Source organism: Peromyscus maniculatus, chromosome 9, assembly GCF_049852395.1.
Source record: "Peromyscus maniculatus bairdii isolate BWxNUB_F1_BW_parent chromosome 9, HU_Pman_BW_mat_3.1, whole genome shotgun sequence".
NCBI lineage: Eukaryota > Metazoa > Chordata > Mammalia > Rodentia > Cricetidae > Peromyscus > Peromyscus maniculatus.
This window is the reverse complement of record NC_134860.1, coordinates 48,456,001-48,482,775: the sequence shown is the minus strand read 5'-3', so window position 1 is coordinate 48,482,775 and position 26,775 is coordinate 48,456,001. Positions and strand designations below refer to the sequence as shown.

General features: G+C 45.7%; 1 protein-coding gene across 4 annotated transcripts; it reads left to right on the top strand.

Annotated features, from left to right (window-relative positions):
• The first annotated feature begins 6,839 nt into the window (after positions 1-6,839).
• Positions 6,840-18,454, top strand: Klhl33 (kelch like family member 33). 4 transcript variants are annotated; one of them, XM_006994844.4, is made up of 5 exons: positions 6,840-9,286; positions 9,691-10,233; positions 14,365-15,289; positions 15,409-15,576; positions 15,786-18,454. In XM_006994844.4, the coding sequence occupies exons 1-5, from the start codon at positions 9,277-9,279 to the stop codon at positions 16,336-16,338; spliced, it is 2,199 nt and encodes a 732-aa protein (XP_006994906.3). In that variant the 5' UTR covers positions 6,840-9,276; the 3' UTR covers positions 16,339-18,454. The 4 variants fall into 4 exon arrangements, with proteins under 4 accessions (XP_006994906.3, XP_006994905.3, XP_006994904.3 ...); XM_006994843.4 differs by having other exon boundaries at positions 9,673-10,233; XM_006994842.4 differs by having other exon boundaries at positions 6,840-9,609.
• Positions 18,455-26,775: the final 8,321 nt, after the last annotated feature.

Sequence of the window (26,775 nt, the reverse complement as noted above, 5' to 3'; positions counted from 1 at the left end):
ATTCTTAGGGCCGCAGTCTTCCCACAGAGCCACCCTCTCAGAGAACTCTGCCGCCTGCCTGCCTGCCTGGCTTTATTGTTACCTTTTCCTCCACTTCCCTCACCAAATTTGAGGAAGCTGGTTTACTTCTACAGCATGGATATAAAACTCAATGCCTGTAAGAAAGCAGTCTTTTAGTATTAAAGAATAAAGTGAAGTGAGGGTGGACCGCAGCATCACCTGCCATGTCTGGGGAGCAATTACTCACTTCCAGCTGAGTGTGTCATACAGGGTCATGATGACATGGTCCCTGTACCTTAAATGTTGGTCTATTTTGAACAATTGTAAATACTGTGTAATTGTGGTGGTTTGAACTAGATCGTCCCCTGTAGGCTCAGATGTTTGAATACTTGGTCTCCAGTTAGTGGCGCTGTTTGGGTAGTTTCAGGAGCTGTGACCTTGCTGAAGGAGGTGTGTCCCCGGGGTCGTGCCTTGAGGTTTCAAAGCCATGCATCATTCTCAGTTCGCTCTTTATTTCCTGCTCATAGTTCAAGATGTGAGCGCTCAGCTGTTCCGGCTGCCATGCCTGCCATCTGCTGCCACAGTTCCTCGCCCTGGTGGACTCTCATCCCTTTGGAACCATAAGCCCCAAACAAACTCCTCTATAAGCTGCTTTGCTCATGGTGTTTATTGCAGCATTAGAAAAGTAACAGGCAGGGTTGTGTGGTGATATTTTATTTGTGCTCTAACAAATAAAGCTTGCTTGGGAATCAGAGGAAAAAGTCAGCCACTATATTAAATATAGAGTGGCAGCACACGCCTTTAATCCTAGCATTCAGGAGGCAAAGATTCACTTGGATCTCTGTGAGTTCAAGGCCACACTTTGAACAGAGTCAGGCGTGGTGGCCCACACCTTTAATCCCAGCATTAGTTAACCATAGAGGTCTGGAGGTCTGTACAGACAGACAGGAAGTGATGTAGCTGGGTGGAGAGAGGAAGTAAGATGGGAGGGCACAGAAAGGTACATAGGCATGAATATACAGGAAGTAGCTCTCTCTTGGGCTGAGGATTCCCTAGCAGTAAGAACTTGTGGCTTGGCTTGTTCTATTCCTCTGATCTCTCAGTTTTCACCCCAAAATCTGGCTCCAGGTTTTTTGTTTTTTGTTTTTATTAATAAGACTGTTTGTGTTACAGGGTTGATTTTGTTTGTTTGCTTTGTTTTTCTCCTGGAGACTGCCAAGGAGAATGTGCTCCACGTCTGTCTCCAGGGTCTGGCAGCTGATGTCAGTATCTGCTGACTGCTCTGGGCTCTTATCATCTCAGACCTGCCATTTCCGTCTACTTTCATGTTATCCTCTCTGTTTCTTAATATCTTATCTTTCTGTCTTCACCTGCCTTGTATAAATGCAACTGAGACTGAATTTACAGCCAAACCTAAATTCAGGGTAAGCTCACATTAAGAATCTCTTGAAAAAAAAAGGTGTATTTTTATTTTTTAGTATGTGTGTGTGTGTGTGTGTGTGTGTGTGTGTGTGTATACCTGAGTATGTATATGTGCACATGTGTGTACAGGTGTTGGAAGTAGCCAGAAGAGGGTGCTAGATCCCCTGGAACTAGAGTTACAGGTAGTTCTGAGCCACACAATTTGGGGTCTGGCAACTAAACTAGGGTCTTCTACAAGATCAACAGACACTTGACTGCTAAGTCCTCTCCATCCCCGTCATCTTGAGACTATCACACTAACAAGTTGATTGTCTTAGTTGTGATAAGACACCATGACCAAGGCAACTTCTAGAAGAAAGGGCTTATTAGGGGCTTACAGTTACAGAGGGTTAGACTCTAAGACCATCATGGCAGGCAACATGACAGCAGGCAGGCAGGCAGGCAGGCATGGTGCCAGAGCAGGAACTGAGAGTGTACATCCTGATCCTCAAGCAAGAGGCAGAGAGAGAGAGAGAGAGAGAGAGAGAGAGAGAGAGAGAGAGAGAGAGAGAGACTGGGAATGACGTAGGTATTTGAAACCTCAAAGCCCACCCTTAGTGGCACACCTCCAAGAAGGCCACCACTCCCTATCCTTTATAAAACAGTTCTACCAACTATGACCTATGACCATTCAAACAGATGGCCTATGGAGCCCATTCTCATTCAAACCACCACAGGGCCCTTTCCAAAATGGAGTCACACTCGCAGGTTCCGGGTGGACATGTCTTGAGAATCACGATTTAAATAACAGTGAACTTTGCTAGGCCTTTGCTCTGCACTGCCTCCTTTGTGGTGTATCCCGTCATCCAGCCTCAGCCACCACGCCTTCCTAGACTCTGCCAGACTCGTCACTGAATACACTGTGTCATGGTGGGTTAGCAAAGCATGTCTCTGCGTGAGTTGCTTCACTTCCACAGATCTGTTTCCCCTCATTTTTTTATATTTATTTATTTTTATTGAATATGTGTGAATATTTTGCCTGAATGTATGTCTGTGCATACCTGGTACCTGAGGAGGCCAGAAGAGGGTGTTGGATCCCCCAGAACTGGAATTACAGATGGTTGTGAGCCACCATGTGGTTTCTGGGAACCAAACCTCTGGAAGAGGACTCAACAACCTCTGAGCTGTCTTTCCAGCCACCCTTTTTTAAAAGACTTATTTTTAATTGTGTATGTGTGTATATGTGTGTATGGGGGGCGGGGGAGGGTACGTGCACATGAGTGCCGATGCCCAGAGAAGCCACAAGAGGGAATTGGATTCCCTGGAGCTGGAGTTGGAGGTGGTTGTGAGCCACTCAACCTGGGTGCTGAGAACTTAATCCGAGCGCTCTGCTGGGGCAGCAAGCTCTCCTAATGGCTGAAACATTTCTCTAGGCCTTGTTTGCTTATTTTTTTTAGCTGAGATGATGGTCCCCGCCACTCATATTAATAGCACTTTTGTTTGTTTAGTTGGTTGATTGTATGTGTGTTTTGTTTGTTTGGTTTTGGAAGGCATCTTTCTATATAGCTCTGACTTGCCTGGAACTGGCCATATACATCAGGCTGGCCTGGAACTGGCCATATACATCAGGCTGGCCTCAAATTCACAGAGACCCACCCACCTCCACCTCTCGAGTGCTGGGATTAATGGAATGCGCCATCATGACTGGCAATCATTATTTTAATGAAGAGAAATTTCAGGCCTTAGAACAGTGCTTAAAAATAGTACATTATCAATCAACATCTGCCGTTGTTATCAGTATCTATACTATCAAGCATCTCTCCTTCTGTACTGAAATTCCTAAAGGGCATCTATGACTCTTCTGAATTTCTATAGTGTCTGGCCCTGAATAACAAGTGAGTGGGCATATGGGGAGGGAATAGCTAAGTTATCTTAAAATACAACAGTCAGCACAGAGACATGTTTGAAAATGTCACCAGGCCAGTGACTCTTCTGTCCAGCAACAGCAGGAGAAGCACCCAGGTCTCCCAAAAAGGAGGAGAATCTTGTCCTGGTCATTTTAGAGTGGTCACCCACTTTGATTTCCTGAGAAGCATGCTGTTCTTCTGAGTTAGTACAACCCCTGTAAAACAGAGTTCCTCTTCATAAAAGGCATCATTTGCTGATGTCTCACTGCAGTAACTATATTTTATTATTCACACTGTACTTGTTAGCATGGCCTGGGTTCTGAAATAGGAGGGAAGGAAGGGTGGGGGAGGGGTGGACACTTGATTTAAAGGAAGAGGGACCACTGGAAGCCTCCATCAGGTACTAGGACTCACTCCAGCCTCTGGCCTCCTCCCCAAGGTTGCTGCCTCTCCAGGGCATCTGAGGAGTATTGGAAGCCTTTAAAGTTAGCACTGCATCACCTCTAGGTTCACCAGAATGTTTCCCAGTGTGGTCCCATGAGTCGTTTGTAAAGTTGCCTTCTAGTGGGCCAGTGTTACAGATAGATGGTTTACTCCAGAGAGTTATAAAAGATGTTCACTGTTGAACTGAAGCCTGGCATCACTATTACCTGTCCAGACCACCCTCAGGAACCCACCACCATCTACCCCTGCCAAGCTCTGTCCTGCATGCTGCACCTTATGGAATTCTTGCTACCACAGTTGTGAAATCTTTCTGGGAGACAAATTCCTCATGGCCTTTTCCTTCTCCCAGCATAAGATTCCAGGGGAGAAATTCCAGTTCCCTGGAGTGCCTAGTTTCCCAGTCTGATAGCCAAGTGGGAGGGATGTAGTGTCTCTTCAGAGTGTCTTCATCCCTGCCAGGTGGGTTACACAATGGGTAATGTGGACTTGCCTCCCCACAACTGCAAAAGTGAAAATGACCTCATAGTTCCCACATTATAAACCCTTCACACGTGAGTCACCAACCGCAGTCTCAGAAGTTGATTTCTGGACTAAGTGTAAGACTTAAGCCTATCAGAACTGGAGTTCTATGCTAATTCCTGAGGGGAGGAGAAGACCATGCAAGGGAGTCAGGTCTCACTCAGAGCCCTGGCAAGAGCTGCTGTCTGTGATGAGATTTCCCTGGATATGCTGAGCTTGGGCAATGCAATAGCAACTCTCTCCTACCCTAATCTGATGATTGATGTGGCTGTGTCTCCACCCATAGTAGCCAAAACTATGCTGACAAATAGCACTTCCCAGTTATAATACACTTTCAAAACAAGGCCTTCTTCATTGTAGCAACTCTCTGGCAGATGTTCACACAAAAGGAAAACCACAGCAATAGTCCAAAGGGGAAAAAAAAAAGCAGGACTTGTGAAATTTTAGTTCTTGTCTTTAGTTTTACATGAAATCAAGTTATTTTTAATATTTATTATTATGTCTACAGTGTTCTGCCTGCATGCCAGAAGAGGGCACCAGATCTCATTACAGATGGTTGTGAGCCACCATGTGGGTGCTGGGAATTGAACTCAGGACCTCTGGAAGAGCAGCCAGTGCTCTTAACCTCTGAGCCATTCCTCCAGTCCCTAGATTTATATTTTTTTAATTTATTAATGAGATTAAACATCTCTTCATAAGCATGTAAAGTGCATATTATATCTTTTGCCCAATATTCTAGATATATTTGTCTTTTGCTCGTAGCTTTTTGTATCTTAAATATTTTGCAATTTTATCTGTAAATATTTTCTCAGATTACTATTTACCATGTTTTAAAGGAGGCTTTTCTTAAACACAATTTAGAATTGTTACTACATAGGCAGTCAGTTGATGCATTTTTTTTTTCCCTTTATGTTTGAATGTTTGGAATTTGCTTGGGAGGGCATTCCTCTGGCAGCACATGTTATGTGCATGTTCTAAATATTGACCATCACTATTTTTCTGGTTTTTTTCAGGCTTTACAGTATATTGGGAGAAAGATGGTGGCTTTTGATTCATCTAGAGCAGCTCTGCATAAAGGGAGTGTCCTGTACCTCAGCTGCCCAGGGGCAGCCACTGATCGTTGTGGCAGTCAAGGGCTGGTAATATTTAAATTGATTGGATAGAGCACGTCTAGAATTTTATTTCAGTGTAAGATAAGTTTTTTTTTTTTTTTCAAACCACCAGTCAGCATCCAAATACATTTATTGCAGAATCTATTCTGGCCCCGGGCTCTTGATTTTTCACACTGAGTTCTTTGTATCTGAATGAACCTCAGGACCTTTGCATGTATCTGAATGAACTTCAGGGCCTTTGCATGTATCTAAATAAACCTCAGGGCCTTTGCATGTATCTGAATTAACCTTGGGGCCTTCTATTCTATTGGTTTATGTATCTCTGGTCCCAGAAACCTCCATTTCTAAGTAAGCATAGGACAACTGTGCGAGATGTATGCAGCAGTCTACATTTCAGCACTGTTTAAAATTGGGAACCATATTAAATATTTAGTGAGATGGTATTGATGTAAGCCACTAAGTGAAATGGTACTAGCTATATATACATATTGACCTGGAAGTAGTGTCATGCATATGATTGGTTGGGGAGCAGACAACTAAATTGTTACTTATCCAACTTGGAAAATGTGCTCATATCACATATATTCATGAGTATTATCTTTCCATCTAAATTTGGTTTTCAAATTCCAAACCAAATTCAGGTGGTAATAGTGAGTTCAGGTATAGACACAAGTTATCTGAATCTATTTGGTTCTTGAGTTTTGCATAATGAGCTGTGCATGTTTGGTTTGTACAAGAGACAACAGTATTATTGCCCCAACTCTATCCAGATCTATTTTCTGTAATGATAAATGTGAAGGGTACATGTTTGTTTAGGAATATGTGCAGAAGGTAAATTTTAAATAATTCTTACCCCTACTGATGAGCATTCAGGATTTTAAATCTATTTTCTAATGTTTGTGCAGTGAATATGTGTGTAGACTTTGAACTCTGGTTAAAATAGGAACCCATAAGTGAAATGTACAGCAATGCCAGTCTCCCTTTACAAAATGTTTTTATTCCGTTGCTGACTTGGGACACGGTCCTGCTAAGCCATGTTCGGAGTGGGTGGGGAGAAGCAAGAACAATTGGGGTAACGCACAGACACACTCCACACAGGAGGGCAGTGCTGAGTCTAGATAAGATAGTTCATAACTTCCCTCGGTCCAGGCAAGCCGAGTCAAGGTGGCTTTTCTGGTAGGAAATGCTGATGTACAACTTAAAGACAGGACAACCCACAAGGAGAGCTGTGGCCACTCTCCAGATGTGGGGTCCACCTGGCAGTCTCTGCTGCTCTGTGACGTTTAGGCGGTAACAGGTGAACAACGTTAAGTGAAAACTACAGCCTCCAACCTCAGGACTTCACATTCTCCGATATGGATTTGGGTTTGACATTTGAAGAATTTTTAAATTGAGGAATCTGACAGGGAACATGAGCTTCTGCACCACACGAGCAGGCCTTCTCGCTGCCAGTTGAGACTCCTTCTCACTGGGGAGACACAAACACGATTAAAGGCATTTTGTTGTTGTTATTTGAGACAGAGTCTGGCTCTGTAGCCCAGGCTAGCCAGTCACTCATGTCAATCCTCCTTCGTCAGCCTCCCAAGTGCGGAGATTACCCTTAGGTCATATTGTAGGACACACACACACACACACACACACACACACACACACACACCATGATAACATTTCCCAGCACTCGGGAGGCAGAGCCAGAGGGATCTCTGAGTTCCAGGACAGGCACCAAAACTACACAGAGAAACCCTGTCTTAAAAAAAAAAAAAAAAAAAAAAGAACACTGAGTGTGTCATTGGGCTTCTCATAACACAGTGGTATAGATACGTGCATAGGCACAGTAGTGAAGGTTGGGTTTCTTCTACACACAGCTGTAGATGCAGTCAGTCTCCCCTGCTCTCCAGGGGCCACCAGCCTGTTAACTCCTGTTAGGCTAATTGGGTTGTAATTTTGTTTGTTTTTGAAATAGGGTCCACTACGTAGCCCAACGTGCACTTTGATTTACTGCAAGGTGATTCTGTGCGAATAACCATGCCTCAGAATTGGAAATTTCTTGCTCAAAATGACTCACGTGTTATTTGATCATGTAAAAAGAAAATACAGAACAAATAAACTTATTTCAGAATTTGAAATATATCAAGCCTTGCTAGACTGGGGCATTAAGTCCATGCTTTGTCTTTAAATATGTGGTGTATTAAAATGTGTTCTCTGAAGACAGCGATGCAGAAATTTCAAGTGACTGGATACTCTTTGTAATATCACAGCTCTCAGTAGAAAGTCATGCCTAATTTTTTTTTCCTTTTGAAGTCTAGAAGAGACAGGATCCTGACATTTGGTAACAGATACCGTCAAAGTCACCTTGAGAGAATCAACTTAATAGGCCAAAACTTAAAATCCTTTCTTCAAAAGGGCCACATACAATTGTCATCCAGCGGCAAGGCAACCAGCCTCTGTTATCTTCTGTTATCATGCTAATATTGCTGTATTTTTGTTTGTTGGTTGCCTTGTTTTGGAAAGAAGGTCTGCTATGTATCCCAAAGTGCACTTGGACTCATTACATTTTAAGATCTTAAACTTTCAATCTTCAACTTTCAGCCACCATTCAGGTTTAGGGGAAACCATATAGGGAAGTTGAGCCTCTTGTTTCCATTTCTAATCCTACCTGAGTGTATTTAAACAGACCCTGGAGAAGGGGCAAAGAGTTCAAACCAAAGATCTAGCTGGTTGTAGTCATCAGCCTTTGGTGACGGGGTGGGGGTGGGTGGGGGTGGGGCTGACAGGCAACCAGCTCCTGTAAACCCAGGCTCTAGGCCCTGCATGGCTGCTGACCGGGCCCTTTCTAAGGCAGACTTCAGTCCCACAGTGGAATGTGAGGAAAACATCACCTGGAGGCAGCTCTGAGTGTTGGGATGTGTGACCTGGGGGAGAAAGCCCAGCTGGAGAGAATTCAGGGCTTTCCTCAGTGGACAGCCTGATGAAGCCAGCCTTGAAATCATTGGTCCAACTGGACCTACAGCCTCACGGCTCTGTTCCCCTCTGGTTTAGAGGCACACCCAACACTCTGATAGAAACCTCCTCTCTCTGAAGAAACTCGGAGTAAATCCTAACTAATGAGCTCAAATTCTGTTAGAGCATGGCCCAGCGGGTAGGGGATGACAAGACCCATTAGAATACAGTTTCCGGGCTGCGCTGATGTTACATGCCCATAATCCCTTCGCTCAGGAGGCCGCCACAGCAGGATTGGGACTCCAGGGAAGTGGGGGCTACATAGACGACATTATCTACTAAAACCAGTTTTTAAAAATATACAGCTTTGATTTGCATCTTCAGTTTGGTTTTCACTGAAGCGGTTCAGCTGCTATGGAGGTGTTTGCTTAACCCTCCAAGGGGTTATGGAGGTACAGCAATTATAATCCACCAGGCAGGACAAAGTCAGGCAGAGGTTAAGGAATTTTTCCCCCCAAATCACACAGCTATTAAGGAGGAAGGTAAGCCAAACATCAAGTGTTGTATAGTCTAGACTTTTCAGACCCCTTTGCTAGCTCCCTGTCACCTCCAGCCACGGAAGTCCTTCTGGCCTGGCTCACGCCACCTAATGTCTGCATTCTCTCCGCCTTGCAATTTCCTTCACTCAGCACCCTCTTATGACCTACAGGTGAAAGGGGAGGGGGAAGTCATCCCAGGACTTGGCCCAGAGGATTGGGTGTCAGCTTCCAGCACTGGGAGAGGAGAGTTTAGTCCTCGGGCTGGCTAAAATTAGCCAAGTGGGGCCGCTGCTGGGATCTGTACACAGCAGTCCTAAGCAGAGTGGGAACTCAAGTGAGGGCACGCAGAAGCCTGGTGTCTCCTGCCCGGGACCGAAGGAGAGCAAGTGGAAGGAGGGGTTGACCCTGGCCTAGATGGCTGCAGGTGTTTGCGGTTTGTTGCACTTGGAGAACCCTAGAGTTAGCTCCCTCATAGCCCACTATTCCAAAGTTAGTGTGTGCCCTTGGGGTGCAGTGAGGGGCTGACAGCTCTGTGAAGTGAGGACAGTTCTGCTTTTCTGGGCGCAGCTCAGGCATCCTTCTCTCATGCCCGGTCACCTGCAGCCATCTCACAAGCCTGGGCCGTGAGCTTTTTGAAGATGGCAAGTCTTTGCTCAGACTTGGAGCATGTCTCCCTTCCTGTCCGGAAGGACGGTCCTGAACTCCGTTTACCTGCCCGAAGAACCTCCTCCTGGTCTCCCTCTCCCTGTGAGGATCCCGGCTTACTTTCCTTTTCTCTGGCAGAGCCTGACCCCAGCCCCTTGGTTTCAGGAAACCTTCCCTTTCCAGCTTCATCCCTGGAGACCGGGAAGGAACAGGATGGCAGCGACGACTCGGCAGAACCCGAGATGCTGTGCAGCGTGGAGCACCCCAGCCAGTTCTTCGCCGAAGCGCAGAGGCTGCGGGAGCAGAAGCTGCTGCTGGATGAAGAGGTGTCAGTAGGGGGACAGGTATACGGGGTGCATCGGGTGATCTTGGCTGCAATTAGCAGCCTCTTCCAAGGCAGGCTGCTGGGCGGTGGAGGTCAGCAGCCTGGCTTCAGCCTCGACGTGACCCGGAGGGGCTGGGAGGCTGCGCTGACCTTTGCGTATGAGGGGGTGCTGGGCCCCGCCACGCAGGACGAAGTGCTGGCTGCTGCCGAGGCGCTGGGGGCGCCCAGGGTGAAGAACGCGGCCCAGCTGAGGCCAGAAGGGCTTGGCAAAGCCAGGGAAGATGAAGAGAAGCTCAGCCAGGCAGAGGAGCTGAGGGAGAGCCTGCACAGCATTGAGCGTCTGTATCGAGAGGGCATCGGATGCGACCTGGAGCTGGAAGCAGAGGGCTACCGCCTGCGGGGTGAGGGCCGGTGGGGCAACTGCTAAGAATGCATGTCGCAGGGTTTTGTTTAGTTTGCGGTGCGAGGGGTGGAACCTAAGTCCTCACTTCCACTCTACCACTGGGTCACACCCCCCAGCCCTGTGTACGAGTTTCGGATCATTGCTCCGGCAAGAATGTCCTTTTTGGTATTTTTCCAGCGCGACCAAGAGATGCACATGCGCAGTTGAATTGTTTTCCTAGACGCCCAGACAAATTTGAACCAATAGTTCAGTCGCTTTTTTTTTTTTCCCTGCCCAGTGGCTAGATTTCCAGCCAGCTGGCTGGGGCATATAGTACAGTCCATGGCAGTAGAACAAGCAGAAAGTGAATGACTCAAACTGATTAGCTGGAGGCCCTTGACATCTACTAAGCACACAGCAAACAGAAGTCCCCAATGTGTCCTTTCTCCTAGATGTGATTCTCTCTGAGGAAAGACTCTGGCAGCTTCCTCTAGACCAGTGGTTCTTAACCTTCCTAATGCTGCAACCCTTTAACAGAGTTCCTTGTGTTGTGGTGACCCCCAACCATGAAATACTTTCGTTGCTACTTCATAACTGTAATTTTTCTACTGCTACCGGATGGTGGTGGCCCATGTTTTTGATCCACAATGGAGGGTAGAGGCAGGTGGATTACTGAGTTCAAGGCTAGCCTGGTTTACAGAGTGAGTTCCAGGACAGCCAGGGATACACAGAGAAATCCTGTCTCAAACAAAATTTGCTAGAGTTATTTTGGATGGTCTTAGGCAATCCCTTTGAAAGGGTCATTCGAGGGCAATGGTGGCGCACACCTTTAATCCCAGCACTCGAGAGGCAGAGCCAGGTGGATCTCTGTAAGTTCTAGCCAGCCTGGTCTACAGAGCGAGATCTAGGACAGGTACCAAAACTACACAGAGAAACCCTGTCTTGGGGGGAGGGGGAGGGGGAGGTGTCATTCAACCTCCAAGGGGTTGTGACCCACAGGTTGAGAAACACTGCTCTCTACTGTACAGTGTCTGCTATTCCCTTATACCAAGATACATCTGACCTGGAACATGTAGTCTGTATGTGATACAACAAAGTTCAAAGTTACAGTAGATTTGTTTAGAGGTTACCTAGTTCAAGGTTAATACTTTAGCAATGAACAAATCAAGCCACATTCCAGCACTACTGAGATTGAACAAGAGGACTACCTAGGGATTGGAGCCAGCCTGGGCTACATCATGAGCTCTAGGCTGGTGAGGACTACATTATGAGCACCTATCTCACAAACCAAAATGAAAAAGGAAAGAAAAAACAAATCTCATAGGACCTTGTAACATAGACCTGTAACACACACATAGGCAGCTAAGAAAGGAGAGTTGACGTGAGTTCCAGGCCAGACTGACTCCAAAACATGCCCAGTCACACCGTGAGGTTCTCAGTGGAGGTACTCCAGAAGGAAAGCTATCCCTAAAGGCTTTCTGCCTCATGGCATTAGCTGGAGGGTGATGATTTAGAAGTTCATAATTACAACATTCTCTCAAAAGGTTGGGGTTCCCACATAGTCATAAAACTATGGGGGGGGGACCCATCACTTTAAATCTTACGGTACAGCAATGAGTAAGAGGGAGATTCCTAGTAGCTGTGAGCTGTTCACAGTTGAGTCTCAAATACAGATGCCAGTTAGGGATATGAAAGCTGAGCTGGTTTAGCTCATTCCCCAGAAGGTCGATTTTCAACATAGAATAGGAAACTGTAACTGATGTTTGTTATATCTGGGAAGCACCAGGCCACTACCTACTGCTTAAAAAGGCATTAGAGGAAACATCACTATCATCAGTTGCCCTTTGAGAGTTACACATTCCACACCTGGCCAAAAGAGTATGCAATTCATAAGAATCACGGGGAACACAGAGGCTTGACTAGGACTTCCTGAGACAGTTCCTCGCAGAGTGTTCTTCTTTCTATCGCAAAATACTTGAAGCACAAAGCAAAAACTAACACTCAAACATTCATCACACTGGCTTAACAATTGATATACTACTTGTCTATTTCATCTCATTATTTCGGCTTGACATTTTGCTGAGGAATATTCATTTTAAAACAAACGAAGGGCTAGAGAGATGACTGCTGGTTAAAAGCTCTTCCTAGTCTTCCCAGCATCCACACTGGGCAGACCATAACTGTCCAGCCTCCATGAGAACCCATACTCCTCCCATGCACCTACACACACACACATAAACATAATTGAAATAATAAGAATAAAGCCTTAAAAAGGATATTTGAACTTTCACTGTCTGTTTTATTTTTTTATTTTAATAAAGAGTCTCACCAAGTTTCCCAGGTTGTTCTTAATGTATTCTTCAGCCCAGGCAGGCTTTGAACTCATGGTCCTCTTGCCTCCATGTAAGTGGGATTACAATGCCTTCAACACAAAGCCCAATTCTATTAAAACAAAACCTTTTCTATACTTACAAAATATTGCATTTAGTTATTCATGTGTGTGTGAGAGCAGCAGGACATTCCTGTACTACAGAGGACAGCTTGCAGGCAGTAGCCCTCTCCTTCCATGTGGGTTCTAAGGTTCGAACTCTGATCACTGGTCTTGATGACAAGTCCCTTTACACACTCAGCCACCTTGCCTGACCCTGTTATTTCTTTCTTTCTTGCTTTTTTTTTTTAAGATTTATTTATTTATTATGTATACAGTGTTCTGCCTGCACACCAGAAGAGGGCACCATATCTCATTACAGATGGTTGTGAGCCACCATGTGGTTGCTGGGGATTGAACTCAGGACCTTTAGAAGAGCAGCCAGTGCTCTTAACCGCTGAGCCATCTCTCCAGCCCCCTTTTCTTTCTTTATTTAAAATTATTAATTAATTTATTTTATTTTTTGAGACAGGATTTCTCTGTGTAACAGTCCTAGCTGTCCTGGAACTCACTTTGTAGACCAGGCTGGCCTGGAACTCAAAGAGATCCGCCTGTCTCTGCCTCCCAAGTGCTGGGATTAAAGGCATGTGCCACCCCCCATCCCCCCACCCCCACTTCTTTCTTTTCTTAAAGGCTTATTTGTTTTATTTTATGTGTATATGAGTACCTGCATGTATGTCATGTACCACATGTGTGCCTGGTGCCCACAGAGGCCAGAAGAGGGCATCCAGTTCCCTAGAACTGGACTTATAGGTGGTTGTGAGTTGACAGGTAGGTGCTGGAAACCAAACCTGGGTCCTCTGCAAGAGCAGTAAGTATGCCACCGTGCCTGGCATGGATGGAAGCCATTTTGGTAGGATGGCTGATGGCTGTGGTTCTCGCAGCTGTAAATGAAAAGCCCTTATTTTGTCCACCATGCAGTGACACCTTTGTAAGTTGTGCCCTGCTCTATTCAGTTTATTTTGTGTTTCCTGTTAGCAAGTGTTGTCTATACGATTTTCTCAATTGGTTTCATTAAGATAGTTTTTCTAGTGAGGCAACAGTGGTGCATGCCTTTAATCCTAGTACTGGGGAGGTAGAGGCAGGTGAATCTTTGTGAATTTGAGACCAACCTGGTGTACAGAGCAAGTTCCAGGACAGCGGGGCCACACTGAGAAACCCTGTCTTGAAAACAAAACAAAACAACAACAACAACAAAATTTTTAATTAACATGGACCTAAAATGCTAAAGTATCCTCCAGACACTAACATGAGAATACAGGGTGCTTGGAAATTTTAGAATAAAGACTGAATACAGCAGTACATGTCAAGTCTCCATAGTAAGTTCCAGGCCAGCCAAGACTATAAATCATGAGACCCTGTATCCAGAAAGAAACAGAAAAAGAGAAAGGTATTAAGGCAAAGACTCCCCAAGTTACTATTTAGACCTATGGAATCATAATCCAGGGAGGGGCAGAGAGGGGCCTGAAAGCTGCATTTTTGCTTGTTTGTTTATCCATTGCGGTACTGGCGAGGGGATCCAGGCTTTGCACATGCTAGACAGGTGCTCCACCACTGCATCCCGAGAATGAAAGCTGCAAGCATTCCATGCTATTCCAAAGTACATCACGGCTTGGCCTCTGGGTGACTGGATCAGTTACAAGTTAGGCTTACAAGTTAGGATCCTAGTTAGCTAGCTGTCTTCCAACAGTCTGGGTTTTCTTTGCTTCCCGTCCACTGCAGTGCACCGAGTAGCCCTGGCCTGCGGCAGTGAGTTCTTCGGGGCCATGCTTCTGAGTGGGATGAGGGAGTCCCAGGGCACAAAGGTGTCTCTGCGTACCATCTCTTCTCAAGACCTGAGCTTCCTCGTGTCTTTCGCCTACTCTGGAGTTGTACGAGAAAGATGGCCAGGACTGCTAAGAGTCGCCCAGGCTGCGCTGCAGTACCAAAGCTCCTCCTGCCTGGATTTGTGTCAGAGAGCCTTGGCTCAAAGCCTCTGCCCTGCCCTTTGCCTGGCTTTGTTTCCTATGGTTGAAGCCCCTGGCTTGGAGAAAGTCTGGGGGAAGGCCCATCATTACCTCCTCACTCATCTGCCTGCTGTGGCTCTGTGCCCTACTTTCCCGGCGTTGCCGGCTACCTGCCTGGCGGAGCTCTTGGACAGTGATGAGCTTCATGTACAAGAGGAGTTCGAGGCTTTCATGGCTGCACGGCGTTGGCTGGCTGCCAACCCCGAGACCCAGGAGTCCGAGGCTAAGGCCCTGCTGCGGTGTGTCCGCTTTGGCCGCATGTCTACCAGAGAGCTGAGAAAGGTGCGGGCAGCTGGGCTCCCCGCTCCTCTGTCTGCCGAGCTACTGCACCAGCTGATGGTAGAAGCTGAGATCCCAGGTCAAGAGAGGTGCAGGGAGCCTGACCAAGCACTGGTGGTGATTGGCGGGGATGGGCTTAGACCGAACATGGACCGAAGACAGCCGTCTTGCAAAGTGTGGTGGGCCCGGGCTTTCCACTGTGGCATGGGTCTGGTACGAACTGTGGAATGGTGCCGGCTGCCTGACCTGCCTGCCCCAGGGCGCTTCCGGCATGGAGCTGCGAGCCTCACAGGAAGTGAACTCTACGTGTGTGGGGGACAGGATTACTACAGCCACTCCAACACTCTGGCTTCAACTCTCAGGTATCATCAGTGTGTAGCAGGAGGCCCCCGTGTGGGCAAGCAAGAGAAAATGCCAATCCAACCAGCCGTAGGCTCCCAGGGTCAACCCCTTTTTTTGTATCTTGTCCCATTGTGTCCAGGTGGAGCTCCAGTCAAGAAGGCTGGGAGGAAATGGCACCTCTGTGCCAGGCTCGGAGCTTCTTCCCTCTGGTGGTGTTTGACGGACAACTTTATGCCCTGGGTGGACGGGACAATGGTGTTGCCCTGGATTCTGTTGAGACCTATAGCCCTGAACTCAATGTCTGGAGGTAAGCTGGCAAAGGGGCATTAGGGAGAGACTAGATTTGGAACAGGAGAATGAAGCTGGGCATAGGGGCACACACCTGTAATCCTAGCACGTCAGAGGCCAAGGTGGGGAGCCTAGGCTATATAATAGCAAGATCTACCTCAAAAGAAAATACAATGAAATCAAGTTGAGCATTCCAGGTGCCTGATCTGATATTCTGTTCTCCCTTAGGCCAGCACCAGCTCTTCCGGTACCATGTTTTGCCCACGCGGCTGCAATCCTGGAGGGCCGATTGTATGTAAGCGGCGGCTATAGTGGGACCGGCCAGTTCTTGGACTCACTGATGCTCTATGACCCCAAACTTGAGAAGCCGGAGACACTTTTGAGCCCAATGGGAGTAGCTCGGGCTAGTCACGTGATGGCTGCTCTGGGTGGGAGGTTGTATGTGGCAGGTGGGATAGGAGACACCGGGGACCTCCTGAGCTTTGAGGTCTATGAACCGAAGACTGATAGCTGGACTCACCTGGCACCCTTGCCCTCCTCCCATGTGGGGGCTGCGGGGGCTGTGCTCCAGGGGGAGCTACTAATACTGGGGGGGTATAGCCACCGTACTTACGCCATCTCCCACCTTGTCCATGCCTACTGCCCCGGTCTGGACCGCTGGCTGTGCCTGGGAACTCTGCCAAGACCTCGGGCTGAGATGCCTGCCTGCGTCTTGACATTGCCCAGTGTGCGGCACATAGCCTTGGTCCCTACTCAGCACCAAAACAAACCTGCTGGATGATTGAGGACCAGCAGTGTGTGAGGGAGGGAGGGGTAAGAATACCATCACAAAAGGACGGAAATTATGAGAGGATAAAAAAGTTGTACTTGCTGGCTTACTTTTAAAATTTATTATCGTTAGAAACGTTCTTGTTATTGTAGCTCTGGCTGGCCTTGAACGTGATGTGTAGCCTGGGCTGGCCTCAAAGTCCTTGATTGAGAGGTCCGATGATGATTGACAGGGTCTCTTGTATCCGAGGGTTCCTCACAACTCCCTACGTAGTCAAGGATGACCTTGAGCTTTTAATCCTCCTGCCTTCATCTTGAAAGAACTGGGTTCACAGGCATGTACTGCCACACCTGGTTTGTGCCAGAGATCAATGCTCAGCAGGTATGCTACCAGCTTAGATACTTCCGTAACCCTAAAAGAAGGCTCTGTTCTTTTTTATTTGCTTATTTTGTTTTTAAATTGTTTAATATTTATTTTATATATATGAGTGTTTTGTTTGCATGTATAATGTGAACCACATGCTTATCTGGTGCCTGCAGAGGCCAGAAGAGGGCAGCAGATCCTCTGGAACTGGAATTACAGATGGTTGTGAGCAGCCATTTGGGTGCTGGGAACTGAACCCTGGTCCTCTAGAAGAGCAGCAAGTGTTCTTAACCTCTGATCCATCTCTCCAGCCCCTTATTTTGTGTTTTGAGGCAGTCCTGTTATGTACTGTAGATGAGGATGCTTTATTCTTGTTAGTATTTTACTCCATACTGGAATTTGCAGCTCATAAACTGCTTTTGTATATATGATCTCTACTAAGGAAAAGGAGGTTCTGGATCTCATGGGAAATGGGCCTGGGGAGAAGGACTGGCAAATATACTCAGGTAAGAGAGGCAACCAGGAAGAACTCCACAAGGATTACTAAGGAATTTTCCATGAAAGAAGTACAGTGAGTTGAGAGCTAAAGATGGAACTCATTGATAGAATGCCTACTTAGCATGGGTAAGGTTCTGGTTCAATACTCTGGCATAAAAAAAAAATTAAAACTACAAAACCCAGACTTCATTAGTCAAAGTAATAGGGACCAGGAGAGTTCATTGGGACAATTGGGAAATTGCTAGAGAAATATGGAAAGAACTAAACTATCCCCCATTTCTTGGCACTTACTCATTTTACTGTCCCATCTCAGCATACCTAAATCCTCCCAACACTATTCTTTCAAGGTAGTTTTGCAGACCCATGCTTGGCTCCATGGGCTGCCTGTAGAGTCTTCTGGTTCCCACTGGAAACAGAAATCCCCATGAGGTCTAGACATGGTGGTGCACACTGGGAACCCTGACATTTGAGAGGTGGAAGCGGGAGGACCAAGACTTGAGACTGTCTCAAGAGAACCAGACCCAACTAATAAAGACTGTGAAGGGGAAGCTCCTACCAAGACTTGGACCATGTAGGGACCTGAAGCTGGGGTGAGATGGGAGTATTCATGGGGGGAGGGAGGAGAAAGAGAGGCCAAGGAATGAGTGTTCATGGTGGCAAATGGGAAGTATGAGGTTGAGAAGATGGGGAGAATCCTCTTCAATGTCTTTCCTTCCCTTTGATGAACTCAAGAAACAGGACTAGAGAAAGGACAATTGTGTTAGGTGCTGTGGGGATCAAGAGGGTGGGAGAGCATTGGTGAGGAAGGTGAAGGCCAAGAAGACTTGGGAAAGCACTGTCTTCTTGTCAGTCCCTTCCCCTTATATCATGTTGAACTTATTTTCCTCTTTTTTTTTTTTTGTTTAGGTTTTTGTTTGTTTTAGACATGGTCACATATAGCCTAGGCTAGTCTTGACCTCATTGTGTAGCTGAGATGATCTTGAACTTCTGATCCTCCTGCTTCCAACACCAGAGTGCTGCTGGGCTTACAGGTGTGCACCACCATGTTGAACTATATGTCTCTGTTTAAGATAGACAAGTCATACAGTTGAAAATGAAAAAGGTTAAGTACAATGTATAAAAGAGAAAGACTGAAGCAGAGAAGGAAGGAGGAAATTGGGGGATGAACATTTTGCTTGGGATGTGTTCATAAAGATGTCTGTGAATAAAGTTTCATACTGATGAAGTCATTCTTGTCTGAATGTCTCTGCTATAAACAGATTTCAAAGTAAAAGTCCCTGTAATCTGGCTTCTGTGTCAGTATTCTCTGAAACTACCCTCCATTCATTGCTACCAATGGAGCGATCCGCGGCCACTCTCATTTCCCCTCATCTTTCTCCAGGATCTGACTGGCTGAAAACAGAATCTTACCCTGAAACTGTCTCTTCTCTTGGCTCCACAGGTAGCACAACCTCCTAGGTGATCTTCCCCATCCTTCTCTAACTCAAAGGCGGAGAGCCTCCCCAAGGGGATGTGGCTTTGTCCCAGGTGACGCTGTCAGCGAGGGTTGAAACCTTGGCTTCAGGTTAGAGCATCGACAATGTCCAACCTAGATTGAAAAACTGAGCTGACCCCACAGTTATTCTGACCTCCACTCATGTGCCATAGCACATGCACGGCCCCCCACCAACACATATCATGCACTCACGCAGATAATAATAAATAATTTTTAAAAGTGGAAACTGCACGGAAAGATTATTTAATATAGTTGTGGAATGGAGGTATTTTGGAGATAACATGATTCAAACATTTTGTTTTCTTTTTAAGATTTATTGTTTGAAATTTTGAAGCATGTATATATTGTCATCAAATCCAGCCCCCATTCTCCTCTATCCCCTCCCATGCTGCCCCACTTTACCCTCCCAATTTCATGTGTTCTTTTTATAATCCAATGATTGCACTCAGTGCTGCCAGTGTGGGGGTGGGTCGCTGGGACCACCAGGGCTAGCAATGATCCGAGAGAGGCAAGAAGGAAATCAGGTTCAGCAAGATTTAACCCATGCTGGTTCAAACTTCTAGAGTCTGACCCCGAGCAGTTTATTGTAAGCGTATTTAAATAAGCACAGTACAATTTGGAAAACACTTACCTGGTGTAATATAATCCCTTGTGCACAAGGAGGAGGCATAATTATATTGAAACACAACTCAAAGTACATGTCTTTTCTTCCAAGAAGATGATTTCCAGAGATAGATCCTGTATTAGCCTAGGGAGGGATCTAGCCTGGTGTCAGTCATATGATAGCATAGAGGTCATTTGACTATTAGCCACCTCTGGTCCTGGTTGTTAGAGCTTGGGGGATCCTCTGACCATACACATAATGCAAAGGTCACCTAGACTATTATGTATTTCAGATCCTGGTTGTGGGAGGTTGGTATGGCCTGGCAGTTCAGATAATACAGAGCACTGGGCTATTAATCACGTCCATTTCCAGCCTTATGGGTAGAAAATCAAGTTATATGTCTTTTTCTTTAAAAAGACAACCCTGAAAACATTCCTGGTTTCCCCAGTGATCTGAGAGTGCAAGGACCTTTATGCTCCCAACACTGCCAGCATGGGCATAGGTTTTCTGGACAGGACAGGGCTGCTGCACATACAAACTCACATGGACTGTCAAACACACTGACCTGCACAGTCAAGCCAGATGGTAACTCTGGTATAGATAAGGGAGGGCCTCATAAAGTGACACCCCTGGCTGGGTGGCCAATGGCAGTTGATGGCTACTAGGGATGGGAGAAAAAAACTTTTTCTTACTACATTGTATTTATTTATCTATCTATCTCTGTGTGTGTGTGTGTGTGTGTGTGTGTGTGTGTGTACATGTGCAATCACCTCAGCACTTGTGTGAAAGTCAGAGGACAACTTGCAGAACCAGTTCTTTCCTTCTACTATGTGGGTCCCAGGGATCACTCTCAGATTGTTGGGCTTGGTGACAAGTACCGTTATCCACTGAGCCATCTTGCTGGCTCAATTTTGTTTGTTTGGTTTGGTTTTTCGAGACAGGGTTTCTCTGTGTAGCTTTTGGTGCCTGTCCTGGATCTTACTCTGTAGACCAGGCTGGACTCAAACTCACAGAGATCTGACTGCCTCTGCCTCCTGAGTGCTGGGATTGTAGGTGTGCACCACTACTGCCCGGCTCCAACTTTTTTTTTTTAAATTAAATTTTATTTACTATTTATTTATTGTATTTATTATTTAAATTTTATTTATTATTACCATGGTGCATATTCTGTTTTGCATCTGTCATTGTGATAAAACACGGACCAAAAACACCTTGGAAAGGAAAGGGTTTCTTTCATTTTACACGTTAGAGCCCATTAATGGAGGGCAGGAGCTGGAGGCAGGTACCTGGAGGCAGGAACCGAAGCAATGACCCTGCAGGAATGCTGCTTACTGGCTTGCTCTCCATGGCTTGCTCAGTCAGCTTGCTGTCTTGCACAACCTGGACCACCTGCTCAGGGGAGGCACTGCCCATAGTAGCAGGGCCCACTGGTATCAGTCATTAATCAAGAAAATGCCCCACAGCATGTCTATAAGTCAATGTAATAGAGGCAAATCCTCAATTGAGGTTCCCTCTTCCCAGGTAACTCTGGTTGAACATGGGTCATCAAGCTCTCACAGTAAGTACTTTTCCACACTGAGCTGTCTTGCAGGCCTGCAATCCATCCTTTAAATGGGGAAGAAAATAAAGGCAGGTGCCATATCTGTGGAGTTTAGAAAGTGAAGAGGAGGGGTTTTTTGAGTGTAGCTTCTAAGTGATATAATGACATGAGGACTGAAAGCCTGGCTGGTAGGACCATCCCAGTCACAGGTTTGAAGACAGGACCGTCCTGATTACTCTCTCATGAGTATAGACTATCTTCTAAATCCTAGCAAACCTTTGGGATCAAGGAGTTGTAGACAACAATTATGAATTTTTACAGCTCCTGATAACTACTAAAAACTTAACGTGTTTGTATATATGCATACATACACAGGTGGGTCCACCTCTGAAAGACGTTCATGTATTGTTACCATAGCTGACTCAGGATATAGTGAGTGACCTGTGTCCCCTCCTGGAATAGTGAAACAGATAAAGCCTCGAAAGCCTACTGGACTAGAATCACAAATGTGGGTCCAAGTCCCAGTTCAGTTGCTGCTTTGGTATCCATGACTCAGTCATTCAGTCAGTTTCTATGCCAGTGTCCTAATCCATAATATTGGCTTATACTGGGCTGGAGAGATGGCTCAGTCGTTAAAGGCTAGGCTCACAACCAAAATATTGGCTTATACTATAATTGCCTATACTATAAACACCACAGTATTACCGCTGTTCCAAATATGGGGGCATATTTGGCAAAAATGGCCTCCAGAGGACACAAATCAAGTTCCCAGGTGTCTTAGTTAGGGTTTCTATTGCTGTGAAGAGATACCATGACCACAATGACTCTTATAAAGAAAACATTTCATTAGGGTGGCTTGCTTACAGTTTCAGAGGTTCAGTCCATTATCATCATGGTGGGGAGCATGGCAGTGTGCAGGCAGACGTGGTGCTGGCTACATCTTGATCAGAAGGCAACAGGAAAGTGCACTGTGACACGGGGCGGTATCTTGAGCATAGGAGACCTCAAAGCCCACCCCCACAGTGACACACTTCCTCCAACAAGGCCACACCCACTCCAACAAAGCCACGCCTCCTCACAGTGCCACTCCCTTTGGGGGCCAGTTCAACATACCACCACAGCACACCACACTGAAGAAGATGATTGCCCTGGTATGCTTCCCCAACTCCTACGCCCACTGTTGCTCCACTTTCACATATGTGCTCAAGCCACACCCAGTGTCTCAGTTCACTTCCTGTTGCCTGCAAGATGTAGAGCTCTCAGCTCCTCTCCAGCACCATGTCTGCTGGCATGCCGCCATTGTTGGAGTGTCTGCCATGATGATAATGGACTAAACCTCTGAAACTGTAAGCCACCACCCACCTCAATTAAATATTTTCCTTGTAAGAGTTGCTGTGGTCACTGGACGGTGGTGGCGCACGCCTATAATCCCAGCACTCGGGAGGCAGAGGCAGGTGGATCTCCATGAGTTCGAGGCCAGCCTGGTCTACAGAGTGAGTTCCAGGACAGGCTCCAAAGCTACACAGAGAAACCCTGTCTCAAAAAACCAAAAAAAAAAAACCCCAAAAAACAAAAAAAAACCCACCATAAGAAAGAAAGAAAGAAAGAAAGAAAGAAAGAAAGAAAAGAAAGAAAGAAAGAAAGAAAGAAAGAAAGAAAGAAAGAAAGAAAGAAAGAAAGAAAGAAAGAAAGAAAGGAAGGAAGAAAGGGTTGCTCTGGTCATGGTGTCTCTTCATGGCAATAGAATCCCTAACTAAGACATATGGGATGACATACCTCCTTTGTGAATCGGGCCCACCTCATGAATAAAATGATGCTCCCCAAACAGCTGATTAACTAAAACATGTATTGTCCTCTTTGAAACAGAGATGCAACAGCCTGTCCCAGAGACACAACATTATACAGATCCTCCAGCCTTACATAACTCATCCTTGGTTTTATGTCCCGGTGTCCATTGCAGGGCCACACAAACACTCCTCCACGTAGGTCACCTCATACAGGTGATAGGAATGCAGTCAGGCTGTGGCAGCTGTTGCATGGCATTTGCTGTAAGTGAGAAGACATACAACTGAGGCCCAGCTACCTGCCTAGAAAGAATGTGCCCACACAAGAGAGGAATTATGGCGAGAAAGACACATTTCTCCTCTCTTCACATTAGTCTCCGATTTGTCAGGAAAGTGGGAAAGGGGTTATGAGATGGAGTGTTGGCCTGCTGTTTCTTATGTCTAGTAGACCACAGGGGAGGGAGGTGTGCTAAAGAGCCTTTCCTAGAGTCCAAAATCTCGGTCCCCATGGGAAGAATTAGATGGTGAGTTTATTAGTTACTTTTCTGATAAAACACCGTAACCAACAAAGAGAGAACCCATTTGGATTTGCAGTTGGTTTGCAGTTCCAAAGAGGTACGAGTCCACCGGAGTGGGGAGGCGTGGCAGCCCGGAGGCATGGCTGCTGGAGCAGTAAGCTGAGACATTATATTCTCAACCGCAAGCGCGAAACAGAGAGAGAAAACTGGAAGTAGGGCGAGGCTACGGAATCTCAACGGGCTACACCCTCCTGAACTTCCTTAAACAGTTCCAACGGGGGATGAAGTTTAGAAACCCGTGAGCCTGTGGGGGCTATTTCTCATTTAAGTCACCACAGTGAGAACAAAAAGAACTTTGTAGAAGTAACAGAGGATATCTCCTAGTTCTGACCTTGAATAGAAAGAAAAGAAGAGAGAAGAAAAGAAAAGAGAAAAGAAAAGAACAAAAAAACAAGCCCATGGTTCAGAATACAGAGGCTTTAATAATGGCCCACTACAAGAAACCATGATCATTAGTGAGCACGCCAAATCTGAGTTGCTTGAATTGGAATGTATTTGTTTGTTTGTCTATTGAGGGTGAGAGGCTCTTAAGGTTGTGAGACCCGGTGCCAGATTGGACCAGTTTGAAGGCTGTGGAAATGGAAAGATTGAGCAAAACAACTACCCATCCCTTTTTAGGATAGACCTTAACCTGAAGCACTGATGGGCTTTCTATTAGAGCTGAGTTCCTAGGATAATGTAAAAGGAACTTGAGCTGGAGATGGTGGCACACAGGTGGAGATCAGATGGCAGGCTGCAGCAGTCAGCTCTTTCCTTCTACCCCGTGGAAGGAAGGTCAGGAGAGCGTGGGCCAATCAGGAAAGCAGGGAGGGACCCCACCAAAAGGGGCTGCCTGCTGCTTCTGAGTTGCTCCCCGCCATGATGCCAACTGTAACAAACGGCTAAAAGCTGGAGGAAAAGAGCTTACCCGAGGGAAGATACTGTGAGCGGGACAAATCGGGGAGAAGGAGAGGGAGTCAGGAAGGGGGCGGGCCAGGAGCCTTAAATCCCACCCAGAGTCCCTGGGCCACCTCTCAACTTTGAAGCCTTTCCCATCTCTTTGATGGGAGCTGTTTGTTCTTTTATGTTATTTTTTTATTTTTTGAGACTATACTATAATTACATAATTTTTCTCTTCCTTTTTGTCCCTCTAAACCCTATCATACATCCCTCTTTCAAATTCATGGCCTCATTTAAAAAATGTAGTTGTTATTACACACATATGTGTGAATACATAGATATATTCCTAAACACATAACAACCTGCTTAGTCTATATAATATTAGTTATATGTATGTTTTCAATGCTGATCATTTGGTATGGGATAACCATTTGGTGTGCTCTTCCCTGGGGAAGACTATTTCTCCCAATCTCAGCACTCCTTAGTTGACTGTAGTTCTTTATGTGGGAGCGAAGCCTCCTTGGCTTTCCTTATCCATGTTAACATGTCTATTAGTATCCTCCTTGTTCAGGTCATGCTTGGGCAGCCACATTGGTGAGACTTCATGGGGGTAGCTTCTGACATTTCTAGAGATGCAATCTCATAGTAAACTCCTTGATCCCCTGGTTCTTACAATCTTTCCACCCTCTCTTCCACAATGATCCCTGAGCCTTGGTTGTAGGAGATATTTTGTAGATGTATCTACTGGGATTGGGCTCCACAAGTGCATTTTGATTGGTTGTAGTTTTCTGTAATGGTCTATGTCTGTTGCCAGGAGAAGTTGCCTTGGTGAGGGGCGAGGACTACACTTATCTATGGGTGTAAAGGCAAATATTTAGAATGTAGTTATGGACTGTGCTGGATAGTTTTATGGCAACTTGACACAAGCTAAAGTCATCTGAGAGGATGGAACCTCAATTAAGAAATTACCTTCATAATATGGGGCCATAGATGAGCCTGTAGAGTATTTTCTTAATTAGTAATTGATGGGAGAGGGCACAACCCATTGAGGGTGAGGCCATCCCTGGGCTGATGGTCCTGAGTTCTATAAGAAAGCAGGTTGAGCAAGCCATGAGAAGCAAGCCAATAAGTAAGCAGCACCCTTCCATGGCCTCTGCATTAACTCTTGCCCTGCTAGAGTTCCTGTCCTGATTTCTTTGACATTAAAATGTGATGTGGAAGGATAAGCCAAACAAATCCTTTCCTCCTCCCTTACTTTTGGTTATGGTGTTTCATCACAGCAGTGGAAACCCTAACGAAGACAGGGATCATGATGGTTCAGTAAAGAGGTGTCTGTCTGTTCTAATAAAGTTTGTCTTTCTTCTCTCTGTGTCTGCTGCTCTCCATCTCCCATCTGTCACTTGCATTTCCTTGGTGTCTGCTGCTGGCGTTCCTTTCACAGTTCTGTCTACTGTCTTTCCCAGAGGTCCAATCCTTTGTCATCCCACAGAACAAACCCCGCTGATTCCCTAACCAGGTGCCCATTGCCCCCCATCTCCCCCGCAACAATGTGGCTTCCAGGGATCAAAACCAAGGTTGTCCGTCTTGACGACACATGACTTTACCCTCTGAGCCAATTCATATTTTAATATATGCAAAGAACTTAACTTTTTACTAGCAAGAACTAGTACAAATTAATGGAATGTAGCAAAACCTATGTTTCTAAAAACCTATGGAACATCAATAGTTCATGTGGTAGAAATAGAGAAATCCTCATAAATATCAGGGAATGGTGCAGACAATTCACAGTTGGAACAATGAAATCTTGTAAACCCATGCCTTCTGAATAGTTTCACTATTAAAATTGGATAAAGTATAGCTTTCACATAGTCCATTATCTGAAGAACAAGATTGCTTCCCGAGAGCTTATAATTTAATTACTATTTCTTCCAGATAAAGACTTTAAGATTATATGTGAGCCTAATTTTTTTGTAAATAAAAGTAACAGAACCATGTGCAGATGTCTTTTTTAAAAAAAGTAAAATTGATGGTGGTTTTACAGAAGAAATATACACTATAAATCTAAAGACAGTTGTTGGAGATGAGGGGAAAATATTCAGGCAAAACCAATGGTGTTTTCATTCCTGATTTTCTTACTCCCTTTCTCGATTCTTATCTGAGGTTGTCCTTCCCAGTTCAAAGTCTGTCTTCTCCAGGAAGTTGCTGGAAATTCCCTAGACCCAACACACTATATATCCCCATAGTTTATGCCTTGTAGCACTGCCCTTTGCACTTGGCAGAGCTTTGTTGAGTCAAAGTGGAGGAGGACATTGAGTGGGAAATAAAACTGACTACTATAGCAAGCAACTTCAATAGATGGAAGGGTCTTTTCAAAAGGGCTTCCTGGGCTGGCCAGATGGCTCTGCTGGTAAAAGCATAAAGTCTGACAATAGAGTTTGATGCCCGGAGCCTACTTGGTATAAGGAGAAAGGCAATTCCTGCCTGTTATCTAACCTCCACATGTGTGTTATGAGCATGCATGCACGTGTGCATACACACAAACTAACTAGATAAAAATGTAAGAAGAATGTTTAAAAGGCTTCCAAAGATTGAAGGGAAGGAATACCGTCAGCTCAGAGGTAAGTCGGTGTAGATATTGTACTGATCTAATGGCCACTGAAGTTCAAATGTCACTCAGCAACAATTAGGGGTGTGGGTAACCGAGAGAG